At 40.3% G+C, this 17,282-nt stretch overlaps 1 protein-coding gene across 1 annotated transcript in view; it reads right to left on the reverse strand.

Moving 5' to 3' along the window:
* The window catches only part of LOC132818227 (leucine-rich repeat-containing protein 74A), an 87,405-nt gene that overhangs the window by 61,898 nt on the left and 8,225 nt on the right, over nucleotides 1–17,282 (reverse strand). The window contains exon 4 of the mRNA XM_060829007.1: nucleotides 188–281. Within this exon, the coding sequence (XP_060684990.1) occupies nucleotides 188–281 (94 nt within the window). The remainder of the gene's footprint in view (nucleotides 1–187; nucleotides 282–17,282) is intronic.

Raw genomic sequence — 17,282 nt, forward strand, 5'->3', positions numbered from 1 at the left:
GACGTTTCGACTCTAACCCTTTCACAACCTGGTCTATTGATTTGGAATTATATGTCTGGGACTTACCATAGATCACTAGACATTGTGACCTGGGTCTCTATTATGATTAGTCATATCTGAGAACAGCTATCATTGAACTGTATTGATGAAAATAAGTGGTTTCAGCTTTATAAGGAATAGCACCTACCTGAGAGTTTGATGCACTTAAGTGAAATGTTCAGTGGAAGCAATTTACACAATACTTCCACTCCCCATGTTCGTAATTCATTGTTGGACAAATTCTGAAATGACAGGAATTAATAGAAATACAACTTAAGAGATGTAGGGTCACAAAATAATTACACAAAAAGAAGGAGCCATTCAACCTGTCAAGTGCAAGAAGAACCAAAGTTTAAGGGATGTAACATTGCATTTCTGTGATATAGTAAAAGTGATGGTAACTTGCAACTTATTTTACTTCTCTCCTCTTGAAATCAATAAAAATAAAGTTCTTAATACATCTGAAATGGACAATTGACTCACTTCACCAGTACATTATTGCATGAGTTAAAAATCCACAGTCAAGCGGTCAGTCCACATAAATACACAGGCACACACATAGGTAGGTTTACACATGGGCTAATATACACATAACAAATCATATATTTGATTCCCTCAAGGGACATGGGCATTGCTGCTGGGCCAGCATTTATTGCCTTCCCCTAGTTGCCCTTGAAAAGATGAGTTGTCTCCTTGACCTGCTACAGTCCTGTGAGTAGAGCCACAATACCACCCAGAACCAAATTCCATGATTTTGAACTGGCAACGCTGAAGGAACAGTGATACATTTCCAATTCAGGATGGTGAAGTGGCTGGGGGGGAGCTTGCCAGTGGTGGCACTAATATGTATCTGCTGCCTTTGTTCTTTGGGATAGTAGTGGTCATGGATATAGAAGGTGCCATCTAAAAATGTCTGGTGAATTTCTGCAGCAGATCTTATAGATGGTTCATACTTCAGCTCCTGGCAGCTTTGTCATGGGTGTTGTCACTCTTTTTGAGTGTTAGAACAATACAGCACAGAACAGGCCCTTCGGCCCACGATGTTGTGCCGAACATTTGTCTTAGCTTATTGCTAGAGTTGCACTCATCCAGGTAAGTGGGGTGTGCTCCATCACAATCTAACTTTGCCTTGTGGATGGTGGTTAGACTTTGGGGAGTCATGAGGTGAGTTAATTGCTGCACTATTCCAAACATCTGGCCTGTCCTTGTAGCCAGTATACATAAGTGGCTCATCCAGTTCAGTTTCTGATCAATGTTAACTCCCAGGATATTGATAATGAAGGATTCGATGATCATAACGTCATTGAATGTTCAGGGGCAATTGTCTTTTATTGGAAGTGGTTATTGCCTGGCATTTGCGTGGTACAAATGTTACTGCTTTAGTATCTTGAGGAGTCATGGTTGATGCTGAACATTGTGCAACTATCGGCACATATCCCCACTTCTGACCTAATGTGGAGGGAAGATCGGGATTTCAAAAAACCGCAAAAGCACATCAATATTGAGAAAACTTAGCAATAACTCATAGCCAAAATGTGGGCCAATTCCATTTGATTACATAGAAGGTGCAATAGGATGTGCTTGCCAAAGCTTAATCTGAGGGTGTAGCCAACTGACTATCACATGGATAAAGAATACTAAAACAAACGTCTTGAAAAGTGAAATTACATCCTTACTCTTAACAGATTTGAAAAGCTAGAGGGTGTAATATATTTAATAATGCACTTTATTTGTTACCAATATTATAGTAATCTTTAAAACAAAAGTGAGCAGTGCATGTCAATGTACCCTTCACACCAGTGGGTGTAGAAGTAAATAAAGAACATGAAAATGGAGTCTCCAATCCCATTGCATCTTGGATCTAGAAAGCTGTGCTCCTAAACATCTTTTTACCATTTTCTTTATTATCTACTAGATATGTATGATCCCAGTTGCCGATAATACTGGATGAGTCAGATCCCAGAATGAAATCTAGCATGATAGAGCATATATTTACTTGTTATATTTGGTTATTATAGTAGTTTATTTTCTTGAACTGCAGAGATAATTTTGCAATGCTTCCTGAGTCTGGTGGCTTGAAGTGGGTATCACTGGACAAGCCAGAACTTATTGCCCATCCAAAATGCACATCAAGCAATTGTCTGTCATGAACTTAATCCATTCCATCACTTGAGCTAATGTCTTCTGAATTCAATTTGTAAGCATGTTTTTTAATGGTAATTCATCCCTGTGAGACTGGAGTCACATGTAATCCAGACCAGGACATTAGTGAAATAGGTGAATTTTTACATAGTCACAATTAGGCTAGCTTTTTATTCCAGATTGTAGTTGAATTCAATTTTCAGATGACTTTGTTGGTTAATCATTGGAAAGTTACTCATGCAATTTTCATTCTAAATGGTCTGATAAAGTCCATCCAGTGGTACAAAAGCTGGCATTTCTTTAGCCTTATTAGTCAATGGAACTTGCCAATATCCTTTTATTAAGTCAATTTTGATGCATGTCTACTTCTTGTTCAGTGTGGTCCTGTAGTGTTGGAATAAGAAACCAGTCCAGTTTTCTGACAATGTGGAGGTTCCGATGTTGAACTGGAGTGGACAAGGTCAGATGTCACACAACACCAGGTTATAGTCAGGTGAACCTGATGAAGGAGCAGCACTCCAAAAGCTTGTGGTTTCAAGTAAACCTGTTGGACTATAACCTGCCATTGTGTGACTTCTGACCCAATGTTTCTTACCACATTGACTTTGTGACCCAATGAAATCCTGTACCATTGTAATATATGAGCTCCAGCTTTAACTCAATTTAATAATGGCATTGTCTGTCATGAACTTAATTTCTTCCATCACTTGAGCTAATGTCTTCTGAATTCAGTCTGTAAAGATATTTTTTAAGGGTAATGCATCCCTTACATTAACAACGTGTATAGCCAAAGCTGTTTTTCTTGAACTATGCACAAAATTTAATTTGAATCTGTACTATTTATGTAAGTCACTTTGAAATGATTTTTTTGGAAATGGGGCATAAATTTAAGGTAAGTGGTTGAAGACTAAGAAGAGAGTTGAGAATATATTGAGAGTTGAAAGGCTGGTTGGACACTGGAATTCACTGTCTGAAAAAAATGGTTGAATCAGAAACTCTTGCAACTATTGCTTACAGTGCTATAGACTCCTCTGGACCAAAAGCTGGAAAATTCAATTAATGTAGTTAGAGCTTTGATGATCGGCACAGACACACTGAACCAAATGGTTTCCTTGTGTGTTGTAAACGACTATGAGTCTATATTGACATGTTAAAGAGATATTGTGACAGGGAGGATAAGAAGGAGAAAAGTATATTCATGGCAGTGAGAAAGAGTGAAATAAAACTAGTAGCCAATTGTAGAATGAATCAGAAATTGAAAATTCAGAAGTTGAAATCTACTTATCGCATTCAACAATTCAGTTGTTTGTTGAGCACTCTTCAAATGATTTTTGGCCGATCTCATGCTTTGATTATATTCTTATTGAAACTGGACATTCAGGCTGGAAACATTATCTCTTAGTGCTTTGGTTTATAAATTTCTCATGAATTAACTTAAGGAATCCTCTCATTTAAATAAAAGCAAAAATTGCAAATGCTGGAAGCATGAAACAAATAGGAAATGCAGGAGAAACTCAGTAGGCTTGACAGCATCAGTGAAGAGGGAAACAGAGCTGACATTTTGTATTTGATATGACCGAAGTGTTATACTAGACTGGAAACATTAACTCTGTTTCTGTCTCCACAAATGCTGCCAATGTTGCTGAATTTCTCGGGCATTTTCTGCATTTGAATCCTCTCACCTAATGCCTATGTATCAGTTAAAAAATATTGAATCCTTTAGGCTCATTAAAAAACATTCATAATAATAAACAGTAACAAGGGAATTCCTTTATCCCAATCATTAGGATATTACTGTGAATAAACTCTACCCGTGGTCCTGAACTATTGATGCCATCTTTCCAATATTGTGGGTGACAAGCTGAAGAATCAAATTGTTTTATTTGCAAACTATTCATTATTTCTTTGAATATTTGTGACAGAAAATTTAAACATTGATCTGATTGCATTTATTTAAGTAATCCATATCTTGTAAAAAAAATTAAATTAACTTTTTCAATTTTGCCCTGTTTGTTTCAAAGGTACTCCTTCAGGAAATCTAGGTGGTACATCCATAATTGTTGGAAGATACTGATTCTCATTTCAAATTTAGACTAGAGTACTACACAATATATTAAGACACTGTTAATGGTATCAGAATTAAATGCACATGTTTAATTGATGGCTGAGTGCTTCCACTACTTTTCATGTATGGCATGGCTGGCAAAATTTAACCTCAGCTGCAAATGTGTTGCTGGTCAAAGCACAGCAGGTTAGGCAGCATCTCAGGAATAGAGAATTCGACGTTTCGAGCATAAGCCCTTCATCAGGAATAAGAGAGAGAGAGCCAAGCAGGCTGAGATAAAAGGTAGGGAGGAGGGACTAGGGGGAGGGGCGATGGAGGTGGGATAGGTGGAAGGAGGTCAAGGTGAGGGTGATAGGCCGGAGTGGGGTGGGGGCGGAGAGGTCAGCCAATAAAAATGTTTAGTATCTTAATGTGTGTTTTCCTAATGGCAGTTAATCTACCATTGGAATTTTGTGAACTACTCATAAAGTAGTTATTGATATTCAGATGGAACTATCAACTAATAGAACATTCGGCTGGGGTATTTCCGCTGGTCGTCATTTTTCATGATCACTTTGTCTTTCATTGGGTCTGACTCAATTCCTGAGTAAGCTGTTGGTACAAATCTCTCAATTCAGGATCCATTTGTCACATTTCTATTAAAAAAGGCTATATATGTCAGGTTAATTCTCTGTTCTTTAATTTTTCTTAAGCATAATTTTCAAAGTAATGATGAATTTTCAATTTTTCAAAGACTCATCTCTTCCTGCCTGAGATCAAGTCACAGCATAGTCAATAAAACCCCAAGATGTTCCTCCTGAAACATCTGTTACTTTTATTTCTATTGGTTGTTCTGCCACACTCAGAGCAATCACAATTTCTGTACCAGTCAGATGAAATCAATTCCTTCTACATTCTAATCGTGACCTCTCTATTTACAAAGTCATTCTTCAGTTGAACTCTGATTAATGGGAATTTTTTATAACTTCAATGTACACCTTGTCTCGTTAGCTCCTCTGGATGTTCTTTCATTCCCAGTGTCTTTCAATATTTAAATTGGTTCACCACCTTGATTACAAGGATAAGAAAATATCTCTCCTTTTGAGATTTTGAGAGGAGTTGGTGGAGGACGAGCACTGGACCCAGTATCAGCAGCAGCAACTGCTGTGTTAGCAGAGGCGATGTCAGCGAAGTAGATCCAGCGGTGAAAGATGGCACCTGAGGATTAGAGACTTCGACCTTGGTTGGGTCCGGCACTGATGGTGGCAAAGTAGTGGCAGAGAAACGTCACACTGATGTCTGTAGAGAAGTTGGTATCTGCAGTCAGTGTGGTCTTCAGCTGCAGTGATGTGGTAGGCCCAAATTTGTATTCCTGAAATGGACTGTGACGCGGGGGCGTTGGTGGCCCCAGAGCCCATTGTGGAGGCCCCCCCACATCAATATTGACCAGACCACCAGAAGGGAGGAAGACCAACTCTGTTGAATACTTATATTAGGTTTTATATCTTAATTTCAATCTTATATCTAAACATCTTCTGTAGGTCAAAATGGCACCAGAGCACGGTGACATATTACACTGTTTACTGTTGAATACAATGACAATAAATCATTCAATTCAATTCAATTCAATTCAATTCGAAATTACCCAAACCCTAAACCTAACTCTCGTGGTCTGATATTTTTTATCAATAGTTGAGGAAGAATTTTCGTGACTGACTGAGTCATTTCTCTCTTATTAGTAAATTCTAAGGAAACATGTTCTCTTTATACTTCAGTTAGTTTAAATAGCTGTTTCCCTTTCTGAAACACCTCTTTACACAATGCAGTAGTAAATCACTACTGTGATTTAACTGCCAGCAATTAATTGTAATACCTCTAGTCTTATTACAATGAAAGCATGTCATTTTCTTTATATCACTTTCTCCTTTATAATCTTTCCACTTGTTGCCTAAATCTAAACGCCCTTCCATCCGTAAATTTTATCGTTCGCCAATTAGGAGAAGACAATGGCTTATTGGTATTAATCTAGACTAGTAATCTAGAGACACAGATAATATTCTGGGGTCCTGGATTTAATTCCTGTCATGGCAGAAAGTGGAATTTGAATTCAATACAAATCTGGAATTAAGATAACTATGAAAAAAAAGTCCTATTCACTAATTTACATAGCCTCAATTTGACTCCAGACCGATAGCAATGTGGTTTTCTCTTAACAATCCTCTGGGTAATAGGAATGGGCAATGAGTGCTGGCCTAGCCAATGATCCTATACAGCCATCTCCTTGTACGTAACTGTCTGTGTGAGATGCCTTAGATATCTGTCAGAACTACCTCTTCTTGGAGTTTTGATACATAATACTCTTCCAAATAAGTTTTAAGGGTTCTTGGAATGTATTTGTGGATGCTTCCAAACTCATGACTTCCCTAATGTTCTCAATTTTTCTCTAATGTCAGTAATTGAATTCACTGATCTCACAGCATTTTTCTCTTAAAAATTCTACTAATGTGTGATTAAATTTCTCGCTTAGAGTCACACATTTTAATTGATAAGCTTCAGGGTCAAGCTCATAGCATTGGATCATGGTCTTTTTAAACCATTTCATGGTCTGCAGATTGCTCTTCTGATAAACTACTCATTCATAACTCTATCTGGAAAACCCTGTAACATTAAAGCACAAACAGTTTTTGTCCACTTTTTCTGCCAAGATATCTCTTCAGATGAAGTGAAATATCTTTCAATTCCACCCTCTGTAAATTTAAGTAGGAAAGGTGGATTTCTAGTGAAATAATATCCCTCATTAGAATCAAAATCTTCCTCCGAGCTACTATCTATTCTTTTGTTCTTTACTGTAAGCTTTTCTCTGACCAAGCCATGCTGCCTGGTTTCCTTATGCCTGGAGATCAAGCTTTTTAAATTGAATTTCCCTGTCTTTCCTTTCTTCCCTCATTCCATTAAAAGTTTTCTTATTTCTGACTATGTTTTCCTTTCTTTCTCTTCCCTTTTCATTATTATTTTCTTCTCTTTCTCCTACCTATTCATTGTTCTTAACTTTTCAGTTTGTTCCATTTCTGTTCCTTTTTTCTTCTCTTTTATTTCCAATTCAAGTCTTTCATTTCTGTCTCTGTGTTAACTTTCTTTTTCATTTCTGAAAGTATCTTAGCTATTTATAGTGCTGACCATATTAAGTTGTTTTTACTTCTAACTGCAAAGGAATCACTTCAAGCATCTTAGTCTTTTAAGATCCTACTTTTAGGTGAAAGTGAGGCCTGCAGATGCTGGAGATCAGAGTCAAGATTACAGTGGTGCTGAAAAAGCACAACAGGTCAGGCAGCATTTGAGGAGCAGGAAAATTGATGTTTTGAGCAGTCGAAGAAGGGCTCCTGCCCGAAACGTCGATTTTCCTGCTCAGAACGTCCTTGTGCCCATTTCTTTAAAAGAGATGCCCATCATTTTAAACTCAGTGAATTATAATCCTGCAGAAGTCCTGACTCTGTTATGATCCCAGCTGATGGTATCATTGGACAAATCCCATCCCAAAATTAAACCTGGCTTGGGTCATATATTTATTTTTTGTGGTTGGTTACCATGGTGGTTAGTCACTGAAGCATATAAACAAAGGGCTGCAGGTGTTTGTTAACAAAAGAACATAAGTTTATTAAACAATTGAAAGAGAAACAGTTAAATCTATACCACCATTAAAAAGATCTTAGCATCAACATCAAAACCAAATTTTAACCTGCTTCCCAACACTATCTGTTCCAGAGACACAGACCAAGAAAAATGTTGCTCCTATCTTATTTTTAAATCTTTAACTAACTGAGAAGACCACAAGACGTAGGAGCAGAAATTAGGCTTTCGTGGCTGCTAAGTTTCTCAACCTCATTCTCCCACTTTCTCCTTTGACAATCAAGAACCTATCTATCTCTGTCTTAAATATACCACTGACCTGGCCTCCACAGCCTTCCTTGGCAATGAATTTCATAGATTCAACACTTCCTAGCTGAAGAAGTTTCTCCTTTTCTCCATTATAAAGGGCCTTTACTTTACTCTGAGGCTGTGCCCTCAGGTCCTAATCTCTCTTGCCAATGGAAACATCTTCCCAATATTCACTCTGTCCAGGCCATTCAGTATTCTGTAAGCTTCCGTTAGATTCCCCCTCATCCTTCTAAACGCCATTAAGTAAGGATCCAGAGTCCTCAAACGTTCCTCAAATATTAAGCTTTTCATTCCTGGGATCATTCTTGTGAAGCTCCTCTAGACCCACTCCAGGGCCAGTAAATCCTTCCTGAGATATAGGGCCCAAAATTGCTCATAATACTCAAAATGTGGTCTGAGCGGAGTTTTATAAAACCTCAGACGTACATCCTGTTTTTATGTTCTAGCCCTCTCGAGATGAAAAACAGCATTGTATTTGCCTTCCTAACTACCGACTCACCAGTAAGTTTAACTTAAGAGAATCCTGATCTAGGACTCCCAAGTGCCTTTGCACTTCAGGTTTCTGAATTTTCTCTCCATTTAGAAAATAGTCTATGCCTCTATTCTTCCTACCAAAGTACATGACCTCACACTTTCCCATGTATTCCATCTGCCACCTCTTTGCCCACTCTCCTAACCTGTCTAGATCCAGCTGCAGTCTCCCTACCTCCTCAATACCACCTGTCCCTCCACCTATCTATGTATCGTCTGCAGACTTAGCCAGAATGCCCTCAGTTCCTTCAACTGGATCATTAATATATAAAGTGAAAAGTTGTGTTCCCAACATTGACCTTTCCTGAGAAAGGTCCTTTTATCCACACTCTCTGCATTCAATCCATACTAGTACCTTGCTTTTAATACCATTATCTTACTCAGCAGCCTCCTGTGTGACACCTTGTCAAAGGCATTTTGAAAGTCCAGGTAGATAACATCCATTGGCTCTCAGTCAAACCTGCTCATTGCCTCCTCAAAGAATTCCAACAGATTTGTCAGGCATGACTCCCCTTGATGAACCATGCTGACTTTGCCCTATTTTACCATGTACTTCCAAGTATTCGGAAATCTCACCCTTTACATGGACTGCAAAATCCTACCAACAACTGAGGTCAGGCTAATCTGATATCCAGCATCTGCAGTGTTTTCAAAACAAAATTAATACCTTTGTTCTGTTTACTCTGCCTGAAGTTATATCCCTTCTTAGAACTGATGTACTTGGCTTACTGTCTCAGAATGGTTTCTTGACTGTTTAAAAAAAAACTTGTCCAGCACTTAACCACATCATTCTGTCTATGTTTAGAAATCCAAATCCAGACATACACTGTGTATAAATCAGGGTTCATCCTAGATACAATATTCTCCAATGGTTTACAATAGATTTTTTAAAAAATTAAAAAGATATTGTTGCAATTTTTGTCTCTTTACTTCAACATGTATGCACTTGACATCGAGGCACTGTAGGGAAGGTTCACCCTACTGATTCCTGAGACAGCAGGACTGTTGTTTGAGGAGAGAATGGTGGGGGCATGGCATGCGCTGCCTGTGGGAGTGGTAGAGTCAGAATCATTGGTGACCTTTAAGCGGCAATTGGATAGGTACATGGATAGGTGCTTAAGCTAGGACAAATGTTCAGCACAACATCGTGGGCCAAAGGGCCTGTTCTGTGCTGTATTGTTCAATGTTCTATGTTCTAAAGGTGAGTGCAAAAGAAGTAGATTACTGCAGCATGAAAATCTAATATGTTGGTATCATGTATGCATCATAGACATTTGCACACCTAAGCTAAGGCTCAGGAACAGCAACAATTGCCATGAACCGTTTGGAGTAAAATGATAGTGGACTCCTCAACTGTATTCAGCAATTTGCTGAAATAACTTAGTAATTACATAAAAAAAAAGCAGGAGTAGGCCATTTGGACCATTATGCTTGCTTTGCCACTCAACATGACCATCTTGTATTTTAACACCATATGTCTCTGTCTCTATATATATATCCCTTGAAGCCTTTAGTGTCAGAAATATATCAATTTCTTTCTTAAATATATTGTGACTTAGCTTCCACAGCCTTGTTTGTTTTCATTAGATTACTTACTTACAGTGTGGAAACAGGCCCTTCGGCCCAACAAGTCCACACCGACCTGCCGAAGCGCAACCCACCCAGACCCATTCCCCTACATTTACCCCTTCACCTAACACTACGGGCAATTTAGTATGGCCAATTCACCTAAGCTGCACATTTTTTGGATGGTGGGAAGAAACCGGAGCACCCGGAAGAAACCCATGCAGGCACAGAGAGAATGTGCAAACTCCACACAGTCAGTCACCTGAGGCGGGAATTGAACCCTTTTTTGAATAAGGGCACAACCTCCGCCACTCTCCAGTCCCCTGGTACCACCCCCATTGACAGTGAAGACGAAAAGATCATTGCCAACGGCTCTGCAATTTACTCTCTTGCTTCCCACATAATCCTAGGATATATCCTGTCAGGCCTAGGGGCCTTGTCTATCCTCAAGTTTTTCAAAATGCCCAACACACCTTCCTTCCTAACAAGTATCTCCTTTGCTGAGGTGTAGATCCTGTATTTTAAAAGACAATGCGAACAGATGTTTAGATCAATATGCATGTCATTTATTTAATAATCCATTTATAGTACAATGCAATCAGGATGTAGGTTTGCTCGCTGAGCTGGAACGTTCATTTCCAGACGTTTTGTCACCCTACTAGGTAACATCTTCAGTAGGCCTCTGGGCGAAGCAGTATTGATAATTCCTGCTTTCTATTTATATGTTTGGGTTTCTTTGGGTTGGTGATGCCATCTCTAATGGTGACATCATTTCCTGTAGTGATGTCATTTCCTGTTATTTTTCTCAGGGTTGGTAGATGGGGTCTAACTCCATGTGTTTGTTGATAGAGTTCCGGTTGGAATACCATGCTTCGAGGAATTCTTGTGTGTGTCTCTGGCTTGTCCTGGAATGGATGTGTTGTGCCAGTAGAAGTGGTGTCCTTCCTTATCTGTATCTAACGATACCAATGAGAGAGGGTCATGTCGTTTTGTGGCTAGTTGATGTTCATGTATCCTGGTGGCTAGTTTCCTGCCTGTTAGTCCAATGTAGTGTTTGTTACAGTCTTGCACGGTATTTTGTAAATAACATTAGTTTTACTTGTTGTCTGTATAGGGTCTTTCAAATTGAACTTGACCCCATCTACTATTCCCCGAGAAAAAAAAACAGGAAATTACATCACCACAGGAAATGACATCACCAACCCAAACTTATAAATAGAAAGCAGGAATTATCAACAGTGCTTTGTCCGAAGATGTTGCCTAGTAGGGTGACGAAACATCTGGAAATGAACCTTCCAGCTCAGCGAGCAAACCTATATCCAGAACCTCAACCTGAGTTACAAATCTTCTCAAAACTCGCTAACACTGCAATCAGTCCAGAATTCCATATTTCTGTAATTATGTCAATACCATTGAGTGAAAAGACACGATTTCAAAGATGACAAACACTTAGTATTAGTTTGAAATAAAGTTACTGTAAAACAAATCTATATCCTTACATACTGCAGTGAATGATAGACAGATTCAGCAAAGCTTTCTCAGCACCTTTGAGATCATCTGTTTCTGATTTCATTCACAAACAATTATGTACCTAGACTGGTTCTGATGTAACGAAAGGTATGTCAGGTTCTAAGCAGTTGATTGTGACAGAGGACTCTCTAGTCAGAGGCACAGACAGATGTTTCTGCAGCTGACAGCGAGAAATCAGAATGGTGTGTTGCCTCCCTGGTGCCAGGATTTGAGATATCTTGAAGAGAGTGCAGAATATTTTCAAAGGGGAGTATGACCAGTAGGAGGTCGTTGCGTACATTGGAGCTAATGACATAGGAAGGAAAGAGGATGAGATTCTGAAGGGAGGATATAGCAATTTTGCCAGGAATTTGTAAAGGAGATCCTCAAGGTTAGTAATATCTGGATTACTCCCGGGGCTACGAGCCTGAGAAGATAGGTATAGAAGCATAGAGCAGATGAATGCGTGGCTGAGGAGCTGTTGCAGGGAAGAATGGCTAACATTTTTGGATCATTGGAATCTCTTCTGGGGTAGAAGTGTTCTGTATAAGAAGGACAGATTGTATTGAATCGGAAGGGGACTAATGTACTGGCAGGGAGATTTGCTAAAGCCTTTTGGAGAATTTAAACTAGTAAGCTGGGGCGGGTGGCGTGTGGCAGGGAGATAATGAGGAAAGAGATAAATTTGGGACTGGTACAGTTGGGAACAGGAGCAAGACAAACAGTCAGGGCAGGCAGGAATAAAGCAGAGAATGAGGTAAATTAAACTGCATTTATTTCAATGCAAGAGGCCAAACAGGAAAGGCAGATGAACTCAGGGCATGGTTCGGAACATAGGACTGGGATATCATAGCAATTACAGAGATGTGGCGGGACAGGACTGGCAGCTTAAGTTTCAGGATACAAATGCTTTAAGAAGGATAGAAAGGGGAGCAAGAGAGGAGGGAGAATGGCATTTTTGATAAGGGATAACATTATGGCTGTACTTAGGGAGGATATTCCTGGGAATACGCCCAGAGAAGGTATTTGGTTGGAACTGAGAAATAGAAAGGGATGATTACCTTATTGGGATTGTACTATAGACCCCCCCAATAGTCAGCAGGAAATTGAGAAATAAATTTGTAAGGAGATTTCAGTTATCTCTAAGAAGAATAGGGTGGTAATGGTAGAGGATTTAAACTTTCCAAAGATAGACTGGGACTGCCATAGTGTTATGGGTTTAGATGGAGAGGAATTTGTTAAGTGTGTACAAGAAAATTTTCTGAGTCAGTATGTGGATGTATCTCCTAGAGAAGGTGCAAAACTTGACGTACTCTTGGGAAATAAGGCAGGGCAGGTGACTGAGGTGTCAGTGGGGGAGCACTTTGGGGCAGCAATCAGAATGCTGTTAGTTTTAGTGATGGCAAAGGACAGACAGGATCTAAAAATTAAAATTCTAAATTGGAGGAAGGCCAATTTTGATAATATGAGACAAGAAATTTCAAAAGTTGATTGGGTGTGGATGTCCACAGGTAAAGGGACAACTGGAAAATAGGAAGCCTTCAAAAATGAGACTCCAGAGACAGTATGTTTATGTTAGGGTGAAGGCGAGGGTGGTAGGTGTGGGGATTGCTGGATGACTAGAGAAATTGAGTTTTGGTCAAGAAAAATAAGGAAGCATATGTCAGGTATAAACAGCAAAAGTCAAGTGAACCCTGAGAAGAATATAAAGGCACCTAAGATGGAAGACAAAAAGGGTACATGAGATAGCTTTGGCAAAAAGAATTAAGGTGAATTAAAAGGGATTTTATAAATACATTAAGGACAAATGGGTAACTAGGGAGAAAATAAGACCCCTCAAAAATCAGCAAGGCAGCCTATGTGTTGAACTGCAAGAGGTGGGGTGATATCAAATGAATATTTTGCATTAGTGGTTACTGTGGAGAAGGACATGGAAGATACAGAATGTGGAGACATAGATGGTGACATCTTGAAAAATGTCCATATTACAGAGGAGGAAGTGCTGGATATCTTAAAATGCATGTATACCCAGGATAAATCCACAGGATCTGATCAGGGTATCCTAGACTTCTGTGGGAAGCTAGGGAAGTGATTGCTGGGCCCCTGACTGAGATATTTGTATCATCGATAGTCACAGGTGAGGTGCCGGAAGACTGGAGGTCTAACGTGGCATCATTATTTAAGAAAGGTGGAAAGGAAAAGCCAGAGGACCATAGATCAGTGAGCCTGACATCAGTGATGGGCCAATTGTTGGACAGGATTTACATTTATTTGGATAGGCAAGGACTGTTTAGGGATAGTCAATGTGCCTTTGTGCATGGGAAGTCAAGTCTCACTAATTTGATTGAGTTTTTTGAAGAAGTAACAAAGGGGATTGATGAGGGCAGAGTAGTGGACATGATCTATATGAACTTCAGTAAGGCGTTTGACAATTTTCCTTGGGGTAGACTGGTTAGCAAGGTTAAATCACATGGAATACAGGGACAACTAGGATGTTGCCAGGACCCAAGGGTCTGAAATGTAAAGAGAGGTTGGACAAGCTAAGACTTTTTTTCTTCTTAAAAGCATAAGAGATTAAGGGTGGACCTTACAGAGGTGTATAAGGGGATAGGGTGAATGAATTCAATCTTTTACCCAGGGTTGGGGAATTGAGACTAGAGGGCATCAGTTTAAGTTAGAGGAGAAAGAATAAAAGGGAAGCTGAGGGTAACCTTTTTACACAGAGGGTGGTACACATAAGGAATGAACTACCAGTGAAAGTGGTTAGGTGGACAACATTTAAAAGGCATTTGGACAAATACATGGATAAGAAAAGAGTAGAAAGATACAGGCCAAGTGCAGGGAAATGGGGTTAGTGTGGATAGACATTTTGGTCAACATGGACTAGTTTGGGCCAAATGGCCTGTCTCCATGCCGTGGGATTGCATGACTATGACTCTAGCTAGCCATTTGGATACAGAACTGCCTCGAAGGTAGAAGTTGGTAGTGGAGGGTTGCTTTTCAGACTGGAGGCCTATGACAAGTGATTAGAATTCCCTACAGTGTGGGAACAGGCCCTTTGGTCCAACCAGTCCACACCGACCCTCCTAAGAGTAACCCATCCAGACCTGCACGTCTTTGTGACCTTGGGAGGAAACTGGAGCACTTGGAGGAAATCCGCACAAACACGAGGGGAATGTGCAAACTTCATACAGACAGTCGCCTGAGGCTGGGATCGAACCTGGGACCCTGGCGCTGTGAGGCAGCAGTGCTAACCATTATGCCACAAGGACTGGTGCTAGACCGGCTGCTTTCCGTCATTTATATAAATCATTTGGCTGTGGAAAATAGGAGGTAATGTAAGTAAGTTTGCAGATGACACCAAAATTGGAGGTGTAGTGGACAGCAAAAAAAGGTTACCTCAGAGTACAACAGTATCTTGATCAGATGGGCCAATGGAGTTTAAATGTGAGGTGCTGCATTTTGGAACAGCAAATCAGAGCAAGACTTTTTAGATTAGATTCCCTACAGTATGGAAACAAGCCCTTCGACCCAACACTTACCCCTCGAAGAGTAACCCACCCAGCCTCATTCACCTACCCTATATTTACTTCTGACTAATGCACCTAACACAATGGGCAATTTACCTGACTTGCACATCTTTGGATTGTGGGAGGAAGCCAGCCCAAATACAGGGAGAATGCGCAAACTCCACTCGGACAGTCGCCCCAGGTGGGAGTCGAACCTAGGTCCTTGGTGCTGTGAGGCAGCAATACCAACCACTGAGCTACCGTGCCACTCCACAACTTATATACTTAATGGTAAGATCCTGGGGAGTATTGCTGAACAAAAAGACATTGGAGTGCAGGTTCATAGCTCCTTGAAAGTAGAGTCACAGGTAGATAGGATAGTGAAGAAGGCATTTGGTATGCTTTCCTTTATTGGTCAGAGTATTGAGTACAGGAGTTGGGAGGTCATATCACAGCTGTACAGGACATGAGTTAGACCACTTTTAGAATATTGGTTTCCCTGCTATAGAAAGAATGTTGTGAAACTTGAAAGGTTCATAGAAGATTTACAAGGATGTTGCCAGGGCTGGAGGTTTTCCCTGGAGCAATGAAGCCTGAGGGGTGACCTTATAGAGGTTTATAAATCATGAGGAATATGGGTAGGGTAAGTACAAGATCTTTTCTCTGCGTTGGAGGAGACCAGAACTAGAGGGCATAGGTTTAGGGGGAGAGGGGAAAGATTTAAAAGGGACCTAAGGGGCAACTTTTTCACACAGAGGTTGGTGTGTATGGAATGAGCTACCAGAAGTGATACAATAACAACATTTGAAAGGTATCTAGATGGGTACATGAATAGGAAAGGTTTAAAGGGATATAGGCCAAGTGCTGACAAATGGGACTAGATTAGTTTAGGATATCTGGTCGGAATGGATGAGTTGGACTGAAGGGCCTGGTTCCATGCTGTACATCTCTACGACTCTATTTAACTTAAAAAGCAACATTCAGTCAAACTTCACTTGTGATGTGTGCCTTCACTTACAGTCATAGAGTCATAGAAATGTACAGCATGGAAACAGACCCTTTGGTCCAACCTGTCCATGCTGACCAGATATCCCAACCCAATGTAGTCCCACCTGCCAACACCCGGCCCATATCCCTCCAAATTCTTTCTATTCATATACCTATCCAAATGCCTCTTAAATGTTGCAATTGTACCAGCCTTCACCACTTCCTCTGGCAGCTCATTCCATACACGTACCATCCTCTGTGTGAAAAAGATGCCCCTTAGGTCTCTTATATCTTTCCCCACTCACCCTAAACCTATACCCTCTAGTTCTGGACTCCCTGACCCCAGGGAAAAGACTTTGCCGATTTATCCTATCCATGCCCCACATAATTTTGTAAACCTCTATAAGGTCACCCCTCAGTCTCCAACGCTCCAGTGAAAACAGCCCCAGTCTGTTAAGACTCTCCCTACAGCTCAGATCCTCCAACCCTGGCAACATCCTTGTAAATTTTTTTCTGAACCCTTTCAAGTTTCACAACATCTTTCCGATAGGAAGGAGACCATAATTGCACGCAATATCCCAACACTGGCCTAATCACTGTCCTGGCCGCAACATGACCTCCCAACTCCTGTACTCAATACTGTAACTAATAAAAAAAAGCATACCAAACACCTTCTTCACTATCCTATCTAACTGCGACTTCACTTTCAAGGAGCTATGAACCTGCACTCCAAGGTCTCTTTGTTCAGCAACACTCCCTAGGAGCTTACCATAAAGTCTGGATTAGTAGTGCTAGAAGAGCACAGCAGTTCAGGCAGCATCCAAGGAGCAGCGAAATCGACGTTTCGGGCAAAAGCCCTTCATCAGGAATGACCTCATAAAGTGTATAAGTCCTGCTAAGATTTGCTTTCCCAAAATGCAGCACCTCGCATTTATCTGAATTAAACTCCATCTGCCACTTCTCAGCCCATTGGCTGGTCCAGATCCTGTTGTAATCTGAAGTAACCCTCTTCGCTGTCC

The sequence above is a fragment of the Hemiscyllium ocellatum genome, chromosome 8, assembly GCF_020745735.1.
Source record: "Hemiscyllium ocellatum isolate sHemOce1 chromosome 8, sHemOce1.pat.X.cur, whole genome shotgun sequence".
NCBI classification, from domain to species: domain Eukaryota; kingdom Metazoa; phylum Chordata; class Chondrichthyes; order Orectolobiformes; family Hemiscylliidae; genus Hemiscyllium; species Hemiscyllium ocellatum.